At 43.8% G+C, this 15833-nt stretch overlaps 1 protein-coding gene across 7 annotated transcripts in view; it reads right to left on the bottom strand.

The window, feature by feature from the left end:
* Positions 1–284: 284 nt before the first annotated feature.
* Positions 285–15833, bottom strand: part of gfm2 (GTP dependent ribosome recycling factor mitochondrial 2) — a 60433-nt gene continuing 44884 nt past the window's right edge. For 4 of the 7 annotated variants that reach the window (XM_068029521.1, XM_068029524.1, XM_068029522.1 and 1 more), the window contains exons 17-22: positions 15699–15775; positions 13004–13142; positions 11850–12035; positions 11571–11686; positions 5491–5673; positions 285–2736 (exon numbers count right to left, since the gene is read on the bottom strand). In XM_068029521.1, coding sequence (XP_067885622.1) covers positions 2608–2736; positions 5491–5673; positions 11571–11686; positions 11850–12035; positions 13004–13142; positions 15699–15775 — 830 coding nt within the window. In that variant the 3' untranslated portion in view covers positions 285–2607. Of the gene's footprint in view, positions 2737–3262; positions 3450–5490; positions 5674–11570; positions 11687–11849; positions 12036–13003; positions 13169–15698; positions 15776–15833 lie in introns of those variants that run through there. The other 3 variants (XM_068029525.1, XM_068029526.1, XM_068029527.1) reach the window with 3 other exon arrangements.

The following is a 15833-nucleotide window of genomic DNA, read 5'->3' as shown; positions in this document are numbered from 1 at the left end:
GAAAATGGGTCAAAATGGCTGTACCCATGGGATACATCAGAAGGCTAGGAACGTATGACAGAGCTCGAGAACCATTCACTTCATACATTGAAAGAATGGACACATTCTTCAGCGTTGATATATTTTAGAACTCGCAGTCGGAAGTGAAGAGGGCCAGTCTCAGAATAACGAAATTCTTGAGTGCAAGAAAGCAATTTTGCTCACGAAAATTGGCCCGGAAGTGTATGGCACAATAATAAACGTTCTTGCTCCCAACAAGGCAAAAGATGCGCCATTCAAAATAATTATCACCAAGTTGGAGGAACATTTTAATCTTAAGTCACTAGAGATAGCAGAAAGCTACAAATTTGGAATCAGAGACCAGAGAAGTAGTGAAATAGTTGGCAAGTACATGGTGGCACTGGAGAATTTATCATTATATTGCAACTTTGGTACATTCTTAGACCATGCATTACGAGACACATTTATGTGGATTAGTGGATGAAAGAAGCCAGTCAAAGTTATTAAACACACAAAATCATACGTTTGAACTAATGTGTAAAATTGCTTCTACCATGGAGATGGCATCAAAGAGAGCTCAGGAATTTGGTCCTATGCAAGTGACTAGTACAGCTTCTGTCCACTGTCAGAAGACTTCTGCCAAGTCTAAAGCAGGGAGACCTGATCAGAAGATTGTTGTTGATAAATGTTTAGTGTCTTGTTATCGCTGTAATGGCAACCACACGGAACAGGCATGTCAGTACAGAAATACCGAGTGCTTTTAATTGCCAAAAGAAAAGTCCATATTGCAACTGCTTCCTGAGTGAAGGCCAAAGCAGGAAAGAGAACTCTTTCTAGTCATTATGGAAAGCAGTGGCATAACAAGGGTGAAGTTCACAATCTTGAAGTGAATCCAAAGTGCCTAAGCGAAGAGGATTTAGGGTTGTACAGCATTTATGCCACTAGCAACACTCAAATGACAGGGATTTTTGTACAAAGGTGTTGATAAATCAACAGTACATTAACATGCAAATCAATACGGCTGCAGATTGGTCCATTATGAGGAGAGACATATGAGAGCAAATTCAGCGGTGTACCTCTGACTGAGAGCACAGTTCAGTTGAAAACCTACTCTGGTGAGGTGTTAGAAAGGTGCGGGCATTGTCCGATATAAGAGGACGTCCCTCAAGTTACCCGTTGTTGCAGCGAGAAAAGTCAACAAACCAATGTTAATGGACAAAGACTGGCTTTGTAAGCTGAAGTTAGACTGGAAGCATCGTTTCCAAGTTGATACCACTAAGAAGCTTGATCAGCTATTGAATAATTACAGGAACATTTTCGAGGATATCTATGAAGGTATAATTAGTGCCAAAGCACCCATCTGAATGAGGCCCAATGCAAAACCAGTATACTGCAACGACAGGGTCTCAAAACATAGGTTCAAAAGGAACTAAAGAAGCTAGAGAGGAACAACATGCTAGTGAAAACTGATCATAGTGACTGGGCAATCTAATTGCAGTAGTGCCCAAGCCAGACAAAACCATAAGACTATGCAGGGACTACAAATCACAATCAACCAGGCAGTGGCTCAGCAGTATCCACTACCGACCTCTCAAGATTTGTATGCAGAGTTTGCTATTCAGAAAGTTGGATTATGCACAGCTCAGTGTGGATCAAGAGTCAGCAGTATCTCACGATAAACACACATATGGGTTATACTCTTACACAAAGCTATGCTATGGTGTGAAGTCTTCTCCAAACATTTTCCAAGCTACAATGGATAAGATTATGCAAGGAGTGCGGCTTGCTTGTGTAATCAGGATCAACTGACCTAAGGCCGAAATTAGATATCTGGGGTCTGAGGAGAGGGAGAGCTGCCAACTACTCAGTGCTCTCCTTTCAAATGTAGGTTTAATGGGCCTTTCAGTGTTACCCCAAAGCCCCCCTACATTTTTCCCCACAATGCAGTACAAACTGTATGAAGCAAACTATGCTTGTGTTTCATTATAATGTGAGACTATTCCAAAGATGCCCGAATTTTATTTCAATGAAACTTCTTGGCATTTAACCTTAATGGCGGTAAAGTAACTTAAGCTTTAAACTTAGCAGATCCTTAGATTCAGATGAACCAGAGAGATCTGCCTCATGATTTTAAACAGTATACACCAAACCATTTTACAGACTGTCTTCCTGTCAATGATTTTCTTGAGCATAAATTTAGGACTTTGACTTAAGAGACAATTGCTCTGGTCAGAAGTGATGTCCAAAGGAGGAGATTTTTCTGTTTCCAACAGGATTTAGGAAACATCCCATCTTGAAGATAGTTTTATCATCGTATGCACAAGGTGCAAGAACAAGAGACACGTTGCTTGGATCTTTGAGATACACCACATCAAGCTTAAGTCGAGCATGTTCCTCACCTTCAGATAGTCAATCTATATTCTCAAGAGACCCAAGCAGAAATTCTTCTTCCATCCTTCGAGAAATTCTTCTCAATCCACACCCGGAGTTTGAACATTCTTGTACTGCAAACAAATTATTTTCTGTTTCAAGGAAAAATCTCACCCTTGTAGTTCAGCCTCAAACTTTCACCAGTCACTTGGTCAGCTTCACAGGTTGCACAGGACCTTATGCAGTGCCCATCACCTTGTTGAAAAGCATGTTTTGGTCTTGTGGAGTCATCGCTTCGTAGCTGGACCACTCCAAAGCGAAAGTAGCATTTCCTGATGTCAAAGTGCGAAGGACAGTTGAATAACCCTGCAACCAATTCACAAAGAAGTTTAGATGCATCAGAAAATGTACTGCATTAAAAGGGCTAGGAAAGTTACGTGAGTTATAGAACACAATCATTTAATGTTAATATAAATTCTTCAATCAAAATAAATTGAAAATAATGTTCATATTTAGAATAATTCACAAGTCTATTATTTCATAATTAAAGTCTTGTACAATGAATCACAAATCTATTTGAAAACGCCACTTAGTAATTATACAGAAGTGAATTTTTAAAAAATTTAGCAACAGACTATGGGATAGAAGGTTGTTCGCGTTTCAAGGCTGGTGGGCACTGGGTGCAAGGAGTGATCCCTGTCCAGAAACAGGTAGGCCTGAGGCCGGGTCGAAATTGTGCCTTGTGCCTCATTTTATTAAGTCCAAAGAGTTAAGTACATCTACCACACATCCCCAGGCACCTGCCAGTAGGGGCCCTCGGAATGGTCTCAGAAGAGGTGTATATGTTGTAAGTTGAAGGCATGTCTTACTGAGGTATGGGTATCCATCAGATGCAATGAAAGAGTTAGAAGGTTCTCGTTAGGACATCACTGCAGGAGTTCCTCAGGATAGTGTCCTAGGCTCAACCATCTTCAGCTGCTTCATCAATGAACTTTACTTCAACATAAGGTCAAAAGTGGGGATGTTCTCTCAGTGTTCAGTACCACTCGCAACTCCTCAGATACTGAAACAGTCTATGCCTGCATGCAACAAGAACTGGACAACGTTCAGACTTGGGCTGATAAACAACAAGTGACACTCGTCTCACACAAGTGCCAGGCAATGACCATCTCCAACAAGAGAGAATCTAACCATCTCCCCTTAACATTCAACAGTATTACCATCGCCATTACTCCACCTTCAACATCTGGGGGGGGGTTACCATTGACCAGAAACTTAACTGGACTGGCCGTATAAATACTGTGGCGACAAGAGCAGTTCGGAGGCTGAGAATTCTGCAGCGAGTAACCCATCTCCTGACTCCCCAAAGGCATAAGTCAGGAATATGATGGAATACTCACCACTTGCCTGGAGGACGAGTGAAGCTCCAATAGCATAAAAGAAGCTTGACACCATCTAAGACAAAGCAACCGGCTTGATCGGCACCCCATCCACCACTGGTGCATAGTGGCAGCAGTGTATATCATAAACTAGATGCACTGCAGCAACTCGCCTAGGCTCCTTGAACAGCATCTTCCACACTCACGACTACTACCACCTAGAAGGACAAGGCCAGCAAATGCATGGGGATTCCACCACCTTCAAATTTCCCTCCAAGCCACACACCATCCTGACTTGGAACTATATCGCCGTCCTTCACTGTCGCTGGGTAAAATCCTGGAACTTCCTGACTAACAGCACTGTGGATGTACCTACCCCACATGGACTGCAACGGTTCAAGAAGATGGTTCAGCACCACCTTTTCAAGAGCAATTAGGGATGGGCAATAAATGCTGGCCTTGCCAGTGACGTCCACATCCCAGGAACTAATAAAAAAAACTGTCCTTGCAGCCACTTCATGCAGGTGCATGACTTTTCATCCATCTATGAAACATGAGTTTGGGTGCTGCATCACTTCAATATCTCACAGAATTGGTTTTGTGACCACACATTGGGGTTTCCTTCCAATTCATTTATTTTTGCCACATTTCCCCATCCTTGCCCTAGACCGACAAATATCAAAAATTAATTTTGAAGTTTGATAAAGACGGAAACCATATTGATTCCATATGCAACCCTGTTACATTTAAATGTACATTTCTCTTTATTCGGATCTATTGTCCAGACTTTCTCCTTTCGCCTTTACAGTTATTTTCTATAGAAGGTCAAAGCTGTGCAAACAGCTATGAATAAATTATTCCAATGAACAAACAGTGGAAAATTGGGGCAACTGGTTCACTGCACTGCTAACGAACCAGCTCTGCTCCAGCAAGGCAGCTCAAAAACCTCAACTGCACTGACAGTGGAAAATCTTCCCTTTATTTTGTTTACATATTGTACATATGACCAGAATAAAAGGCTTTCTTCAAGTTTATATTACAAAACTGCTACATTCTACAGCGTTTCAGTATCAGTATAAAAAAACCAAGAACATTACCTCATGGGAACCTAACAGAAAACAAAATTTTAACAGCAAATTTACTTTTAGTTTGCTCATGGTGTTCGTAATTATTTAGACATAGACATAGAGAGATACAGCACTGTCAGTGCAGTTGAGCTTTTTGAGCTGCCTTGCTGGAGCAGAGCTGGTTCGTTAGCAGTGCAGTGAACCAGTTGCCCCAATTTTCCACTGTTTGCTCATTGGAATAATTTATTCATAGCTGTTTGCACGGCACCGAGTCTGTGACGATTAACAACCACCCACTTATACTAATCCTACATTAATCCCATATTCCCTACCACATCCCCACCATTCTCCTACCACCTACCTACACTCGGGGCAATTTACAATGGCCAATTTACCTATTAACCTGCAAGTCTTTGGCTGTGGGAGGAAACCGGAGCACCCGGCGGAAACCCACGCGGTCACAGGGAGAACTTGCAAACTCCACACAGGCAGTATCCAGAACTGAACCCGGGTCCTTCGGCCCATCGGGTTTAGAATGATTAAACTTCTCTCCATTGCAAATGTTGAGTTTACAGTGTAAAAACCCTAGTCCAACCTTCCACATATCCCTTCAAATATTGTGCCGTCAGTTGGATGTGCAGCTATATTGCTGTTCTTTGGCGTTTATAACTTACCATCATTTCTGCAAGTGGGACAGATGCCAATGCGACTCGGCTTTCCTGCCGGTTTTGAACTTCTCGGATACTTCCTCTTCGCTGAGCAAGATCTGCCAGCACCACACTGAGGTAATCCTCATCCACTGTGATTTCCAGGCTCATAACAGGTTCCAGCACCTGACTTTGAGCCTGCTTTAATGCCTAAATGCATAGAAGAACAGTGTCATTTTGACCAATGACAAATTCAGGGTCTGGAATTGAAAAAGTACCCAGAATTTTTTTCTTGGTGTACTTGTCCATAGATCACTGAAGGCAGCAGCACAGGTAGATAGGGTGGTTAGGAAAGCATATGGGATACTTGCCTTTATCAGCCGAGGCATAGAATATAATAGGGAGGTTATGATGGAGCTGTATAAAACGCTAGTTAGGCCACAACTGGAGTACTGTGTACAGTTTTGGGCACCACACTATAGGAAGGATCCGATTGCACTGGACAGGGTGCAGAGGAGATTCACCAGGATGTTGCCTGGGCTGGAGTATTTCAGCTATGAAGAGAGACTGAAAAGGCTAGGGTTGTTTTCCTTAGAGCAGAGAAGGATGAGGGGGGACATGATTGAGGTATACAAAATTATGAGGGGCATTGATAGGTTAGATAGGAAGAAACTTTTTCCCTTAGCGGAGGTGTCAATAACCAGGGGGCATAGATTTATGGTAAGGGGCAGGAGGTTTAGAGGGGATTTGAGGGAACAAATATTTCACCCAAAGGGTGGTTGGAATCTGGAACGCACTACCTGAAGGGGTGGTAGAGGCAGGAACCCTCACAACATTTAAGAAGTATTTAGATGAGCACAGGAAACGCCATAGCATACAAGGCTACGGGCCAAGTGCTGGAAAATGGGATTAGAACAGTTGGGTGTTTGATGGCCGGCACGGACATGATGGGCCAAGGGCCTGTTTCTGTGCTATATAACTCTATGACAGTAAAACTACTTCATCAATGTAACCAAGGTAGAGATTGAATCCTTAAATATACTGACAAAGGAAACTGTTGCTTCAATGTTAACTTTTTTTGGATCTCAAATTACATAAAACTTGAAACCCAGTTTCTAATCAACTGTGATCTAATCCATGTAGTCATCAACAACAACAACCTGCATTCATATACCACCATTAGCATAGAAAATATTCCAAGGTCCTTCACAGAGGTGTGAGGGAAAAGGGATGCTGAGTCAAAGCGAGAGAGATTAGAAGGGGCAACCAAGAGCAAATACTAAGAGGTGGCTTTTAAGGGGCATCTTAAAGGAGTAGAAGGAGGTGAAGAGGCAGTGGGGAGTAGGGAGGAAATTACAGCAAGTGGTACCAAGGCACCTGAAGGCATGGCTGTCAATGGTGACAAAAGTGAGGGAGGGAAGTAAAGGAGTCTGGAGTCAAAGGAACATAGAGTTTGTAGGATGGTTGTAAGTCTAGAGGAGAATACAGAGATAGGGCGATGGGAGATCATGATATAAATGCAAGGATCATAATTTTAAATTGTAGGAGGAACAGAGCCAAGTAGGCCAGTGAGGGGATAAGTTATGAGTTACACTTTAGACATAAAGTTCTATTGTTTGGAGCTATTCATTGTTATTCTAATTCATATTCAAATTTATTTTGTGTGGACTATAATTTTCTGTAGCAGGGCATCTAATGTCCTCTGCTGGCAGTCAGATTTGCTTGTTTAGATTTTTAAATCTTTTGCATGGAAAATTGCTGAAAGTGTGAATTGATAACGATGCTGTGAGGGAAACTAGGCGTCTGGGACCTGAGTGAACAGGGCGAGCAACTTCTTTTCTCAATAGTAATCTATTCCCTTGAGGTAGCATGGAATCTTTCTTTAATTTTCACTGATTGTCAGATTGTACATCTAGAAAATCTCTTTAGAGATTCCATTTTTTTTCCTTTTCCTTTATCCTCCCTTTTTTGTTGCTTCTGTCAGATATGTATCTGTGATAAATGGGTAAATTCACTGATCTCACACTCCCAGTGGGGAGTCGTATTCGAAGGAAATGTGGGTTAGAGAATTTTATTTCAATTCATACTTAGGATATGGGCCTCTCAGGCAAGGCCAGCATTTATTGCCCATCTCGTTACCCTTCAGTGTCTGGGGAGGGTCGGCATCATCCTCAAACTGGTGCAACTGGTTTAATACAATGGAGGGGCTTGCTAGGCAACTTCCAAAGGCAGGTATTGGTGTGGGACTGGAGTCACATATAGGCCAGAACAGGTAAGAACGACAGGTTTCCCTCCCTCAAATGGACTTTAATAAATCAGATGGGTTTTTACGACAATCAGACAGCTTCATGGGCACTTTTACTGATACCAGCTTTTTATCAGGGTGACAGGGTTATAGCCCATCTTCCCTTAAACATGATTCTCCACTGGGGTTGGAGTATCAGTTTAGCCCATTATGTCTTCATTTGCTTTTGGTTGTTTGTTTGTATTGGCTGTTTGATGGTGACCTTTTTTAATTAAACTGCAGGTCCCCTTCCACAGAGGAAGCACTGCCTAGTTTAGTTAATGCTACAGGTATCCAACACAAATGGATAGAAATGGTTGAGCCAAATAAGATGGGGTCTTTGAAATCAGGTCAGAAAAAAAAAAGCAGGATGAATGCGATTCATTGCAAAACAGGTTTCAAGTTCCCTTTTTACACTTAAGGCATTGTGAAAACTGCAGAGTTTTTTAAAGTTCCTATTTCAACAGTGCATTAGAGCCTCAACATGCTGTGTCACAAAGCAACAGGATGTGGTCATCAATGTGTTAAAGACTTAATTTTCAAATATGAGGAAGTGGTCACAAAAGGCAAGCTCCTTCGTTATACAGAGAAAACAGGGGAGTGTTATTCCACTTGTGTGCCTCTTAGCAGCCAATTTCACAGAGGCACTGGAAGTAGCCTGGCAAGAGCAAAAAGTGCCTCTTCAAAAGGAGGAAACAAGTTCTTTTCTCCCTCCCTGTTAGAGCTTCCTGAGCATTCTCCAAAGACAGACAACCTTTACCCAGGACTATGGCCAATGTGTAATGTGCTACTGCAGCAGCTTATATCTATGATTCTTCATGGTGTTGAAAACAGTAACACTGAAACTTGGTTTGGGGATTTTTTCAACAAGCAAATTCCCAAATAAAAACAGAAAATGCTGCAAATACTCAGCAGGTCAGGCAGCATGTGTGGAGACAGAATCAGAGTTAATGCTTCAGGTCTGTGACCTTTCATCAGAACTCTGAGAAGTTAGAAATGTAATAAGTTTTGAGCAAGTGAAAGAGAGAGGGCAAGAAGAAAAATAAAAGGGAAGGTGGCGGGCAGGAGAGATTAAATTACAAAAAGTTACATGTTGCAAGGCCAAAGGGAATGGTAATGAGACAAGCAAAGAAACAAAAGATGTGTCTAGAGGAGGTTTAAATGGCAAGATAGCTGCTGTCCAAAAGCAAAGACAACAAAAGAGAAACGAGAGAAAAAAATCAAACCAGCAAAGAAATACAAAACAAAATGGGGCAGTTTATGATCTAAATTTCGTGAACTCAATGTTGAGTCCAGAAGGCTGTAAAGTGCCCAGTCGAAAGACAGATGCTGTTCGTCGAGCTTCATTGGAACACTGTCACAGACCAAGGACAGAAAGGTCAGAGTGGGAACAAGATAAAGAATTAAAATGGCAGGAGAGAGAAAGCTTGGGTGACGTTTGCAGACTGAACAGAAGTGTTCTGCAAAGTGGTCACCCAGTCTGCATTTGGTCTTCCCAATGTAGAGGAGACCACATCGTGAGCAGTGAATATAGTATATTAATTTGAAAGAAGTACAAGTAAATCACTCACTTGCAAGGAGTGTTCGGGGCCTTGGACAGTGAAAAGGGAGGAGAAAGAAGGGCAGGTGTTGCAAATTCCCTACCGCTGCTCACAAAAATCTACATTTTTCAATACGGTTGCAGTTTAGTGGGTTGATGAACTCAAATGGAAGTGTGCTGTTTGCACCCAAATTTCTGTTGTCATCTTATTAGCAGAGCTCTGGGTGAAGATATGGATGAATGCAGGGTGCACACTAGTGGAAGTGAAAAATTCAGCACAGTGCATTAGCTCATCTTATGCTAAGTTGTGTGGCTCACCACACGACTCATGAGGAGCCCATAGTATCTGCTATCCATATGAGGATTCAAGCCCATGCTTGTCACTTGTCTGAAGACCAGTCAGTGAAAATGCTCCTAAAGCAGTCTGGATTAAACAAGTAAAGGTGACGGGTCCTGAAAACCTCCAAGCTATAGTGTTGAAGACCTGTCACCACAGGGTAGGCATTCCCTTGGCTAAGCTGTTCCAGTACAGCTATGATGCTAACATCTATCCAATAATGTGGAAAATTCTTCAGTTATGTCCTATCCAAAAAATGGAATAAATAAATTATCACTCCATCAGCTGTTCCAACAAAGATGCTCTGCTCTCTCCATTAAAACACCAGCATATGCCTGCTGCTGATTTCAATGTTTAGCTCCTCTGATATTAAGCAGCCCATGTCAACCTACAACAGGATAACTTTCAGACTTGGGCTGACTAAATGCCAGGTAATGAGCAGCACAAACAAGCGAAAGCCCAGCCACTTCCCCCAAACCTTCAACAGCACTATCACTGCTAATTTTTTTTTTATTTTTTATTTAGAGATACAGCACTGAAACAGGCCCTTCGGCCCATCGAGTCTGTGCCAACCATCAACCACCTAGTTATACTAACCCTACGCTAATCCCATATTCCTAATACATCCCCACCTTCCCTATATTCCCCTACCACCTACCTATACTAGGGCCAATTTATAATGGCCAATTTACCTATCAGCCTGCAAGTCTGGCTGTGGGAGGAAACCGGAGCACCCGGCGAAAACCCACGCGGTCACAGGGAGAACTTGCAAACTCCGCACAGGCAGTACCCAGAATTGAACCCGGGTCGCTGGAGCTGTGAGGCTGTGGTGCTAACTACTGTGCCACTGTGCCGCCCCAAAGTTTCCCACCACAACGGGGGTCTCCATTGATCAGAAGCTTAACTGGACCAGCCATACCAGCACTGTGGCTACAAGAACTGGAGAGAACCTGGCTTTTCTGTAATGAGTGGCTCACTTCCTGACTCCTCAAATCCTCTCATCATCTAAAAGGCTCAAAGTGTGACAAATACTCACCACTCAACCACAACAATCAAGAAGCTTGACACCAACCAGATCATAGCAGTTTCCCTGATCAATGCTCCTGCCACTCAACTGAACAGGCACTTCCTCCATCACCAGTGCGCTGTGATTGTAGTGTATAGTCTACAGGATAAACTGTGCCAACTCACCAAGGTTAAATAGCACCTTCCTTTCTTGAGACCATCACCACCCAAAAAGGACAAGAGCAGCAATGTTGTGGGAAGATCATCACCACCATATTCCCTTCCCAAAAAACTTACTAAAAAACCTTTTGAACATGCCTTCAGTTCACCACCATAAACTCTCCATCTTTCATTCTTGCCCTCCTGCTCAGTGTTCCCATTTATTTTCCTCCTTAATGTGCTTTGAGATACCTTCCAGCATGTGAGAAGCACTGAAAACTATGGCTGCTGTTTACTATTGCAACACTGTTTTCCATTTTATTCCAGGTTCAGTAAGTATTACTCAATAGATTTTCAGTAAATCAACGACGATTCGGTGCAAATTCAGCAAGTGTTAATGGGTAATTTCATCAATCAGTGGCTCAATACTACAGCCATGCACCAAAACTACCACTAGAATGAACAGTGTATATAATGGGTATTCTGGAGCACTTCCAAGGCAGCAATTTAATTTCAGAGTTCAGCTGGCAATTATAAACTACCTTGTGGATTATGATATAAAAACAAGAAATGCTGGAAATACTCAGCAGGTCTGGCAGCATCTATGGAGAGAGAAGCAGAGTTAACATTTCAGGACAGTGACCCTTCATTAGAGTATGATGTTGTTTGAACATCTCAATCAGATTATTACCCTGTAAACACAGGCAGCCATCTGGTACTATCTACAAACACAACTGTGTGTTACAGCCCTAGTATTTAGGATGGATTTCCTAAGGCCTTACCTTCTGTAAGCAACGTGACACGCACGCAGAAATCATTGCCATGGATGTTCCAGGATGTACACTTAGAGACTGCAGAGCAACCACGACATCCTGAACAGGGAATCTCAACAGAGGACCTACAACAAGAAAGAGGCAAATGGACTTAATTGCCATTTGCTCAGACTTCACATTTTATGCAAGCTACAGAATCAGTACAGTTTGTCATCTATGCAAATAAGTGAAATAAATCTAAAAGAAATGAACACATTTCAATGACGTAAATTAGACATTATTTGGCACCTTGCAAGCATGAGTTTTTGATTCCATTTTCTATGGCATGCAGTGTTTCTTTAGAAAGTTGCTCCATTATCTGATCTGAAATCTCAATCAGGGGCGTTGACATTGTCCCTTCTCCTAGCCATGGATGGACAGAAAGCTCAGCTGTTACCAGGTTACGTTTATCCCCTACTGTTCTGTCCAGTGTATCTAAAGAAAGAAACAACTTGCATTTATAGAGTATTGATATATAGTCCTCAGATGTGTAGTCATTGTAAGTAAACAGGATAACCAACGTGTGCATAGCAAAGTCCCATAAACAGAAATGAAATAAATGGCCAGATTATCTGTTTCAGTGATGTTGAATGTGAGATATTGTTGGCCAAGACACTGGGAGAACTCTCCTGCTCTTCTTCAAATAGTACCATGGTTGTTTTACATATACTTGAGCAGGCAGATGGAGCCTTGGTTTAATGCCTCATCCAAAAGACAGCACCTCCAAAATGTACTGTATAACCATTATACAGATATTTTTCTACATTATTGCGGTTGAAATCTGTTGTGATTTCATGCAAAACATTTTTTGCTGTTGTTGTAAGTCGTTCAGCCTTTGGCCTCCATACTACAAAGATGAAGGCCAGAATTTTGTGTACATTGCAGAATCTCGATGAATTCTTGCCAGGGTGCAACTTTTGCCAGTGACGAAGATGGACCCTGGACTCTTGATGATAATTCCAAAGCCAGGGTAGTTTGTATTTTGTGCTCGCTAGCAATCTCTGCTAGCGAGTTCACTTGGCAGCACAGTTGAACCAAATCCTTAAATTCCCCTCTTCCCAGAACAATGCTGCATGCTAGAAACAAGCAAATGTCCCTTGCAGCTAATATTATTAAGGTGAATCTGACAGTAATACATCACACAATGGATTTCCTGTCATTTGTGAGTCATTATAACATGCCTGCCCATTTCTGAGTGGATGTGTTAGACACCTCATTGGTGGGAAATACTGGAAGCAACAGGGCCATATGTGCAGTCAATGGAGTCGTGTCTGAAAAAGTTTCCACCGCTCTCTGGGCAGCTAGTGTAATTTTAGTGGAAAATTTGAACCAAAACATCTCATTTAGGACATTTTTTCAATAACATTAATTTGGCTCAATATTACAGTGCATTAAGAGCTTACCACTTGAGCTAGCAGACTGCATTATAGTTTCTCTGTAGGCCACCTGGAGGGGTCCAAGATATGCCTCAATTCCATATTCTCTCTTGATTCGATCGTGGATTATCTCAATGTGCAGCTCACCCATTCCACATAAAATAGTCTATCAAAGCAGTAGATAACGGTCAACTGTTGTTTCAGGGGGTAAATAAAGTTAGTCTAACTGAATGGGGAACAGGCTTGAGGGGCACAACAGCAAATTCCTGTTCCCATGCTCTTACTATCAATTAAATAATTTGTATCGATTAGTTTAAGGATTATTCACTACTGTTCTGCATATTCATCTGTCTAGACCAGGGTTGTCCAACATGTGTCCCGTGGGCCAGAATCCGACCTGCCAGAGTTTTCAATCCGGCCCACCAACCCTTCATAACTTGTGAACAGAAAGGGGCGAGATTGATTTTGTTCCATTCATGTTCCCAAGTTGTTAATAGTGAGCGGAGAATTAGTGCAGTTCAGCTTGTACCTGAGCAGTCACTACTCTTCATTTCCTGCAGCGAGCAGCAGGAAGGTGAATGTGGGGCCCTGCGAAGCTCATGCGATTGACATGGAAGCTCACCAATTTGTCTGCACATGGACCTTCATCAAATAAGAGCGCGGGGGAGGGGAGACTTGCTGGGAAGACTGGTGCCATCAGTTGGCAGGGGTGGTGTGGTGAGCATGCAGAGTTACTGGGGGGGTGAGCATGCAGAGGCACTGGGGGGCTGAGCATGCTGAGACACTGGGAGGTAAGCATGCAGAGGCCCTGGGGGGCTGAGCATGCTGAGACACTGGGGGGTAAGCATGCAGAGGCACTGGGGGGCTGAGCATGTTGAGACACTGGCGGGGTAAGCATGCAGAGGCACTGGGGGGCTGAGCATGCTGAGACACTGGGGGGCTGAGCATGCAGAGGCACTGGGGGGCTGAGCATGCAGAGGCACTGGGGGGTAAGCATACAGAGGCACTGGGGGGTGAGCATGCAGAGATAGTGGGGGCGATGGGGGTGAGCACGCATAAACACTTGGGGGTGAGCAGGCAAGCCAGTGGTGGGAGTGAGCATGCAGAGACAGCGGGGGGAAGGGTGAGCACGCAGAGACAGTTGTGAGGGGGGGGGGGAGGGAAAAAGAGGACACAGAGACAGTTGTGGGGGTGAGCACACAGAGACAGTGGGGGGGGTGGAGTCAGCACGTAGAGACAGTGTGAGGGGGGTGAACAAACAGAGACAGTTGGGGGAGTGAGCAAGCAGAGACAGTGGCAGGGGCGAGCATGCAGAGACGAGGGTGGGGTGAGCACACAGAGATGGGGGAGGGGGGTGAGGACACAGAGACGGTGGGGGGGGTGAGCACACAGAGACAGTGAGTGGGGGTGAGCAAGCAGAGACAGCGGGGGGGGGGGTGAACAGCAGAGACAGTAGGGGGGGTGAGAACGCAGAGACAGTGGGGGGGGCTGAGCATGCAGAGACGTTGAGGGGGGTGGTTAGCACGCAGAGACAGTAGTGGAGGGTGAGCACACAGAGACGGTGGGGTGGTGAACAGCAGAGACAGTAGTGGAGGGTGAGCCCACAGAGACGGTGGGGGGGGCGGGGGGGGGGGGGGTGAACAGCAGAGACAATGGAGGGGTGAGAACGCAAAGACGGTGGTGGGGTGGTGAGCATGCAGAGACATTGAGGGGGGTGGTGAGCACGCAGAGACAGTAGGGGGTAAGCACGCAGAGACAGTGGGGGGGGTGGGTGTGCTCACAGAGACAATGGGGGGGGGATGAGCACGCAGAGACGGTGGGGGGGGGGGGGTATGCACAGGGACGGTGGAGGGGGAGTGGTGAGCATGCAGAGACAGTGCAGGAGGTGTGAGCAGGCAGAGATGTTGAGGGGGGTGGTGAGGACACAGAGATGGTGGGGGTGTTAACTAAGGGAGGGGATGTGTGATTCTGAGTGCGGGGCCATGCCGAGCAGTAGTGTGTTTCCGCTCCGGTTGCGTGATGGGCGAAGGGAGGAATTGTTGGAAAAAGAGAGATTAGTAATTTTTTTTACCCATTATGCCCTATTTCTAATACCTTTATCTTTCTGAAATTTGCTCACTGGCCCCCTATGTAGGACAAAAATTATAATGTGGCCCCTCACACGAAAAAGCTGGACATCCCTGATCTTGACAATATTCTTAATTTTACATAATACTGTAACCGGTTGTGTGCACTAATCTACCCATCCCCCACAAAACAGCCTTTCCAAATTAAACTAAGTAGTACTTCTAATTGTGAAGACAAAGAGCAAGTGTAAATGGAGGGGGTGGTGAAAGAGAGATACAGTTTGATGCAGAATGCACTGAAATACTGACTTGCCACACTGTGGATTGACTGTAAGCTTCTCAAAAGGAAATGATTCTCCAGAAAGAGACAGAAATTCAGTCAACCGGGATGTTCTTTGCATCTCCGCGTTGTCAGTTTACATAGCAAGGCTGTCAAAGTAGATCTTTGATATCATAACATTTCAGCACAGTCATAGAACAGGACTTCATTCGTGCACTGTGCCTTTGTAGCAGCTGAAATTCCAGTCTGACTTCTAATTGGGTACCCACACATAGAAATGAGATCTAACGAAGTTAATAGCACCCAATATCGATAAGCACGATATTGCATGGCAAAGCAAAAACGTATGACCAGTGAGCGCAAGGTTATACATCACCTGACCAGAATCCGGGTCAATCTTCACCTTTAAACTGGGATCTTCCCGCTGGAGGCAGGTAAGAGCATGGTCCAGATCTATATGCAAAAACAAGTGTTTGTATATCAGTTTGAAAATATAAAATAGGAAACATAT

This window comes from Heterodontus francisci, chromosome 4 (assembly GCF_036365525.1).
Source record: "Heterodontus francisci isolate sHetFra1 chromosome 4, sHetFra1.hap1, whole genome shotgun sequence".
NCBI lineage: Eukaryota > Metazoa > Chordata > Chondrichthyes > Heterodontiformes > Heterodontidae > Heterodontus > Heterodontus francisci.
This window is presented reverse-complemented; position numbering and strand designations above follow the sequence as displayed.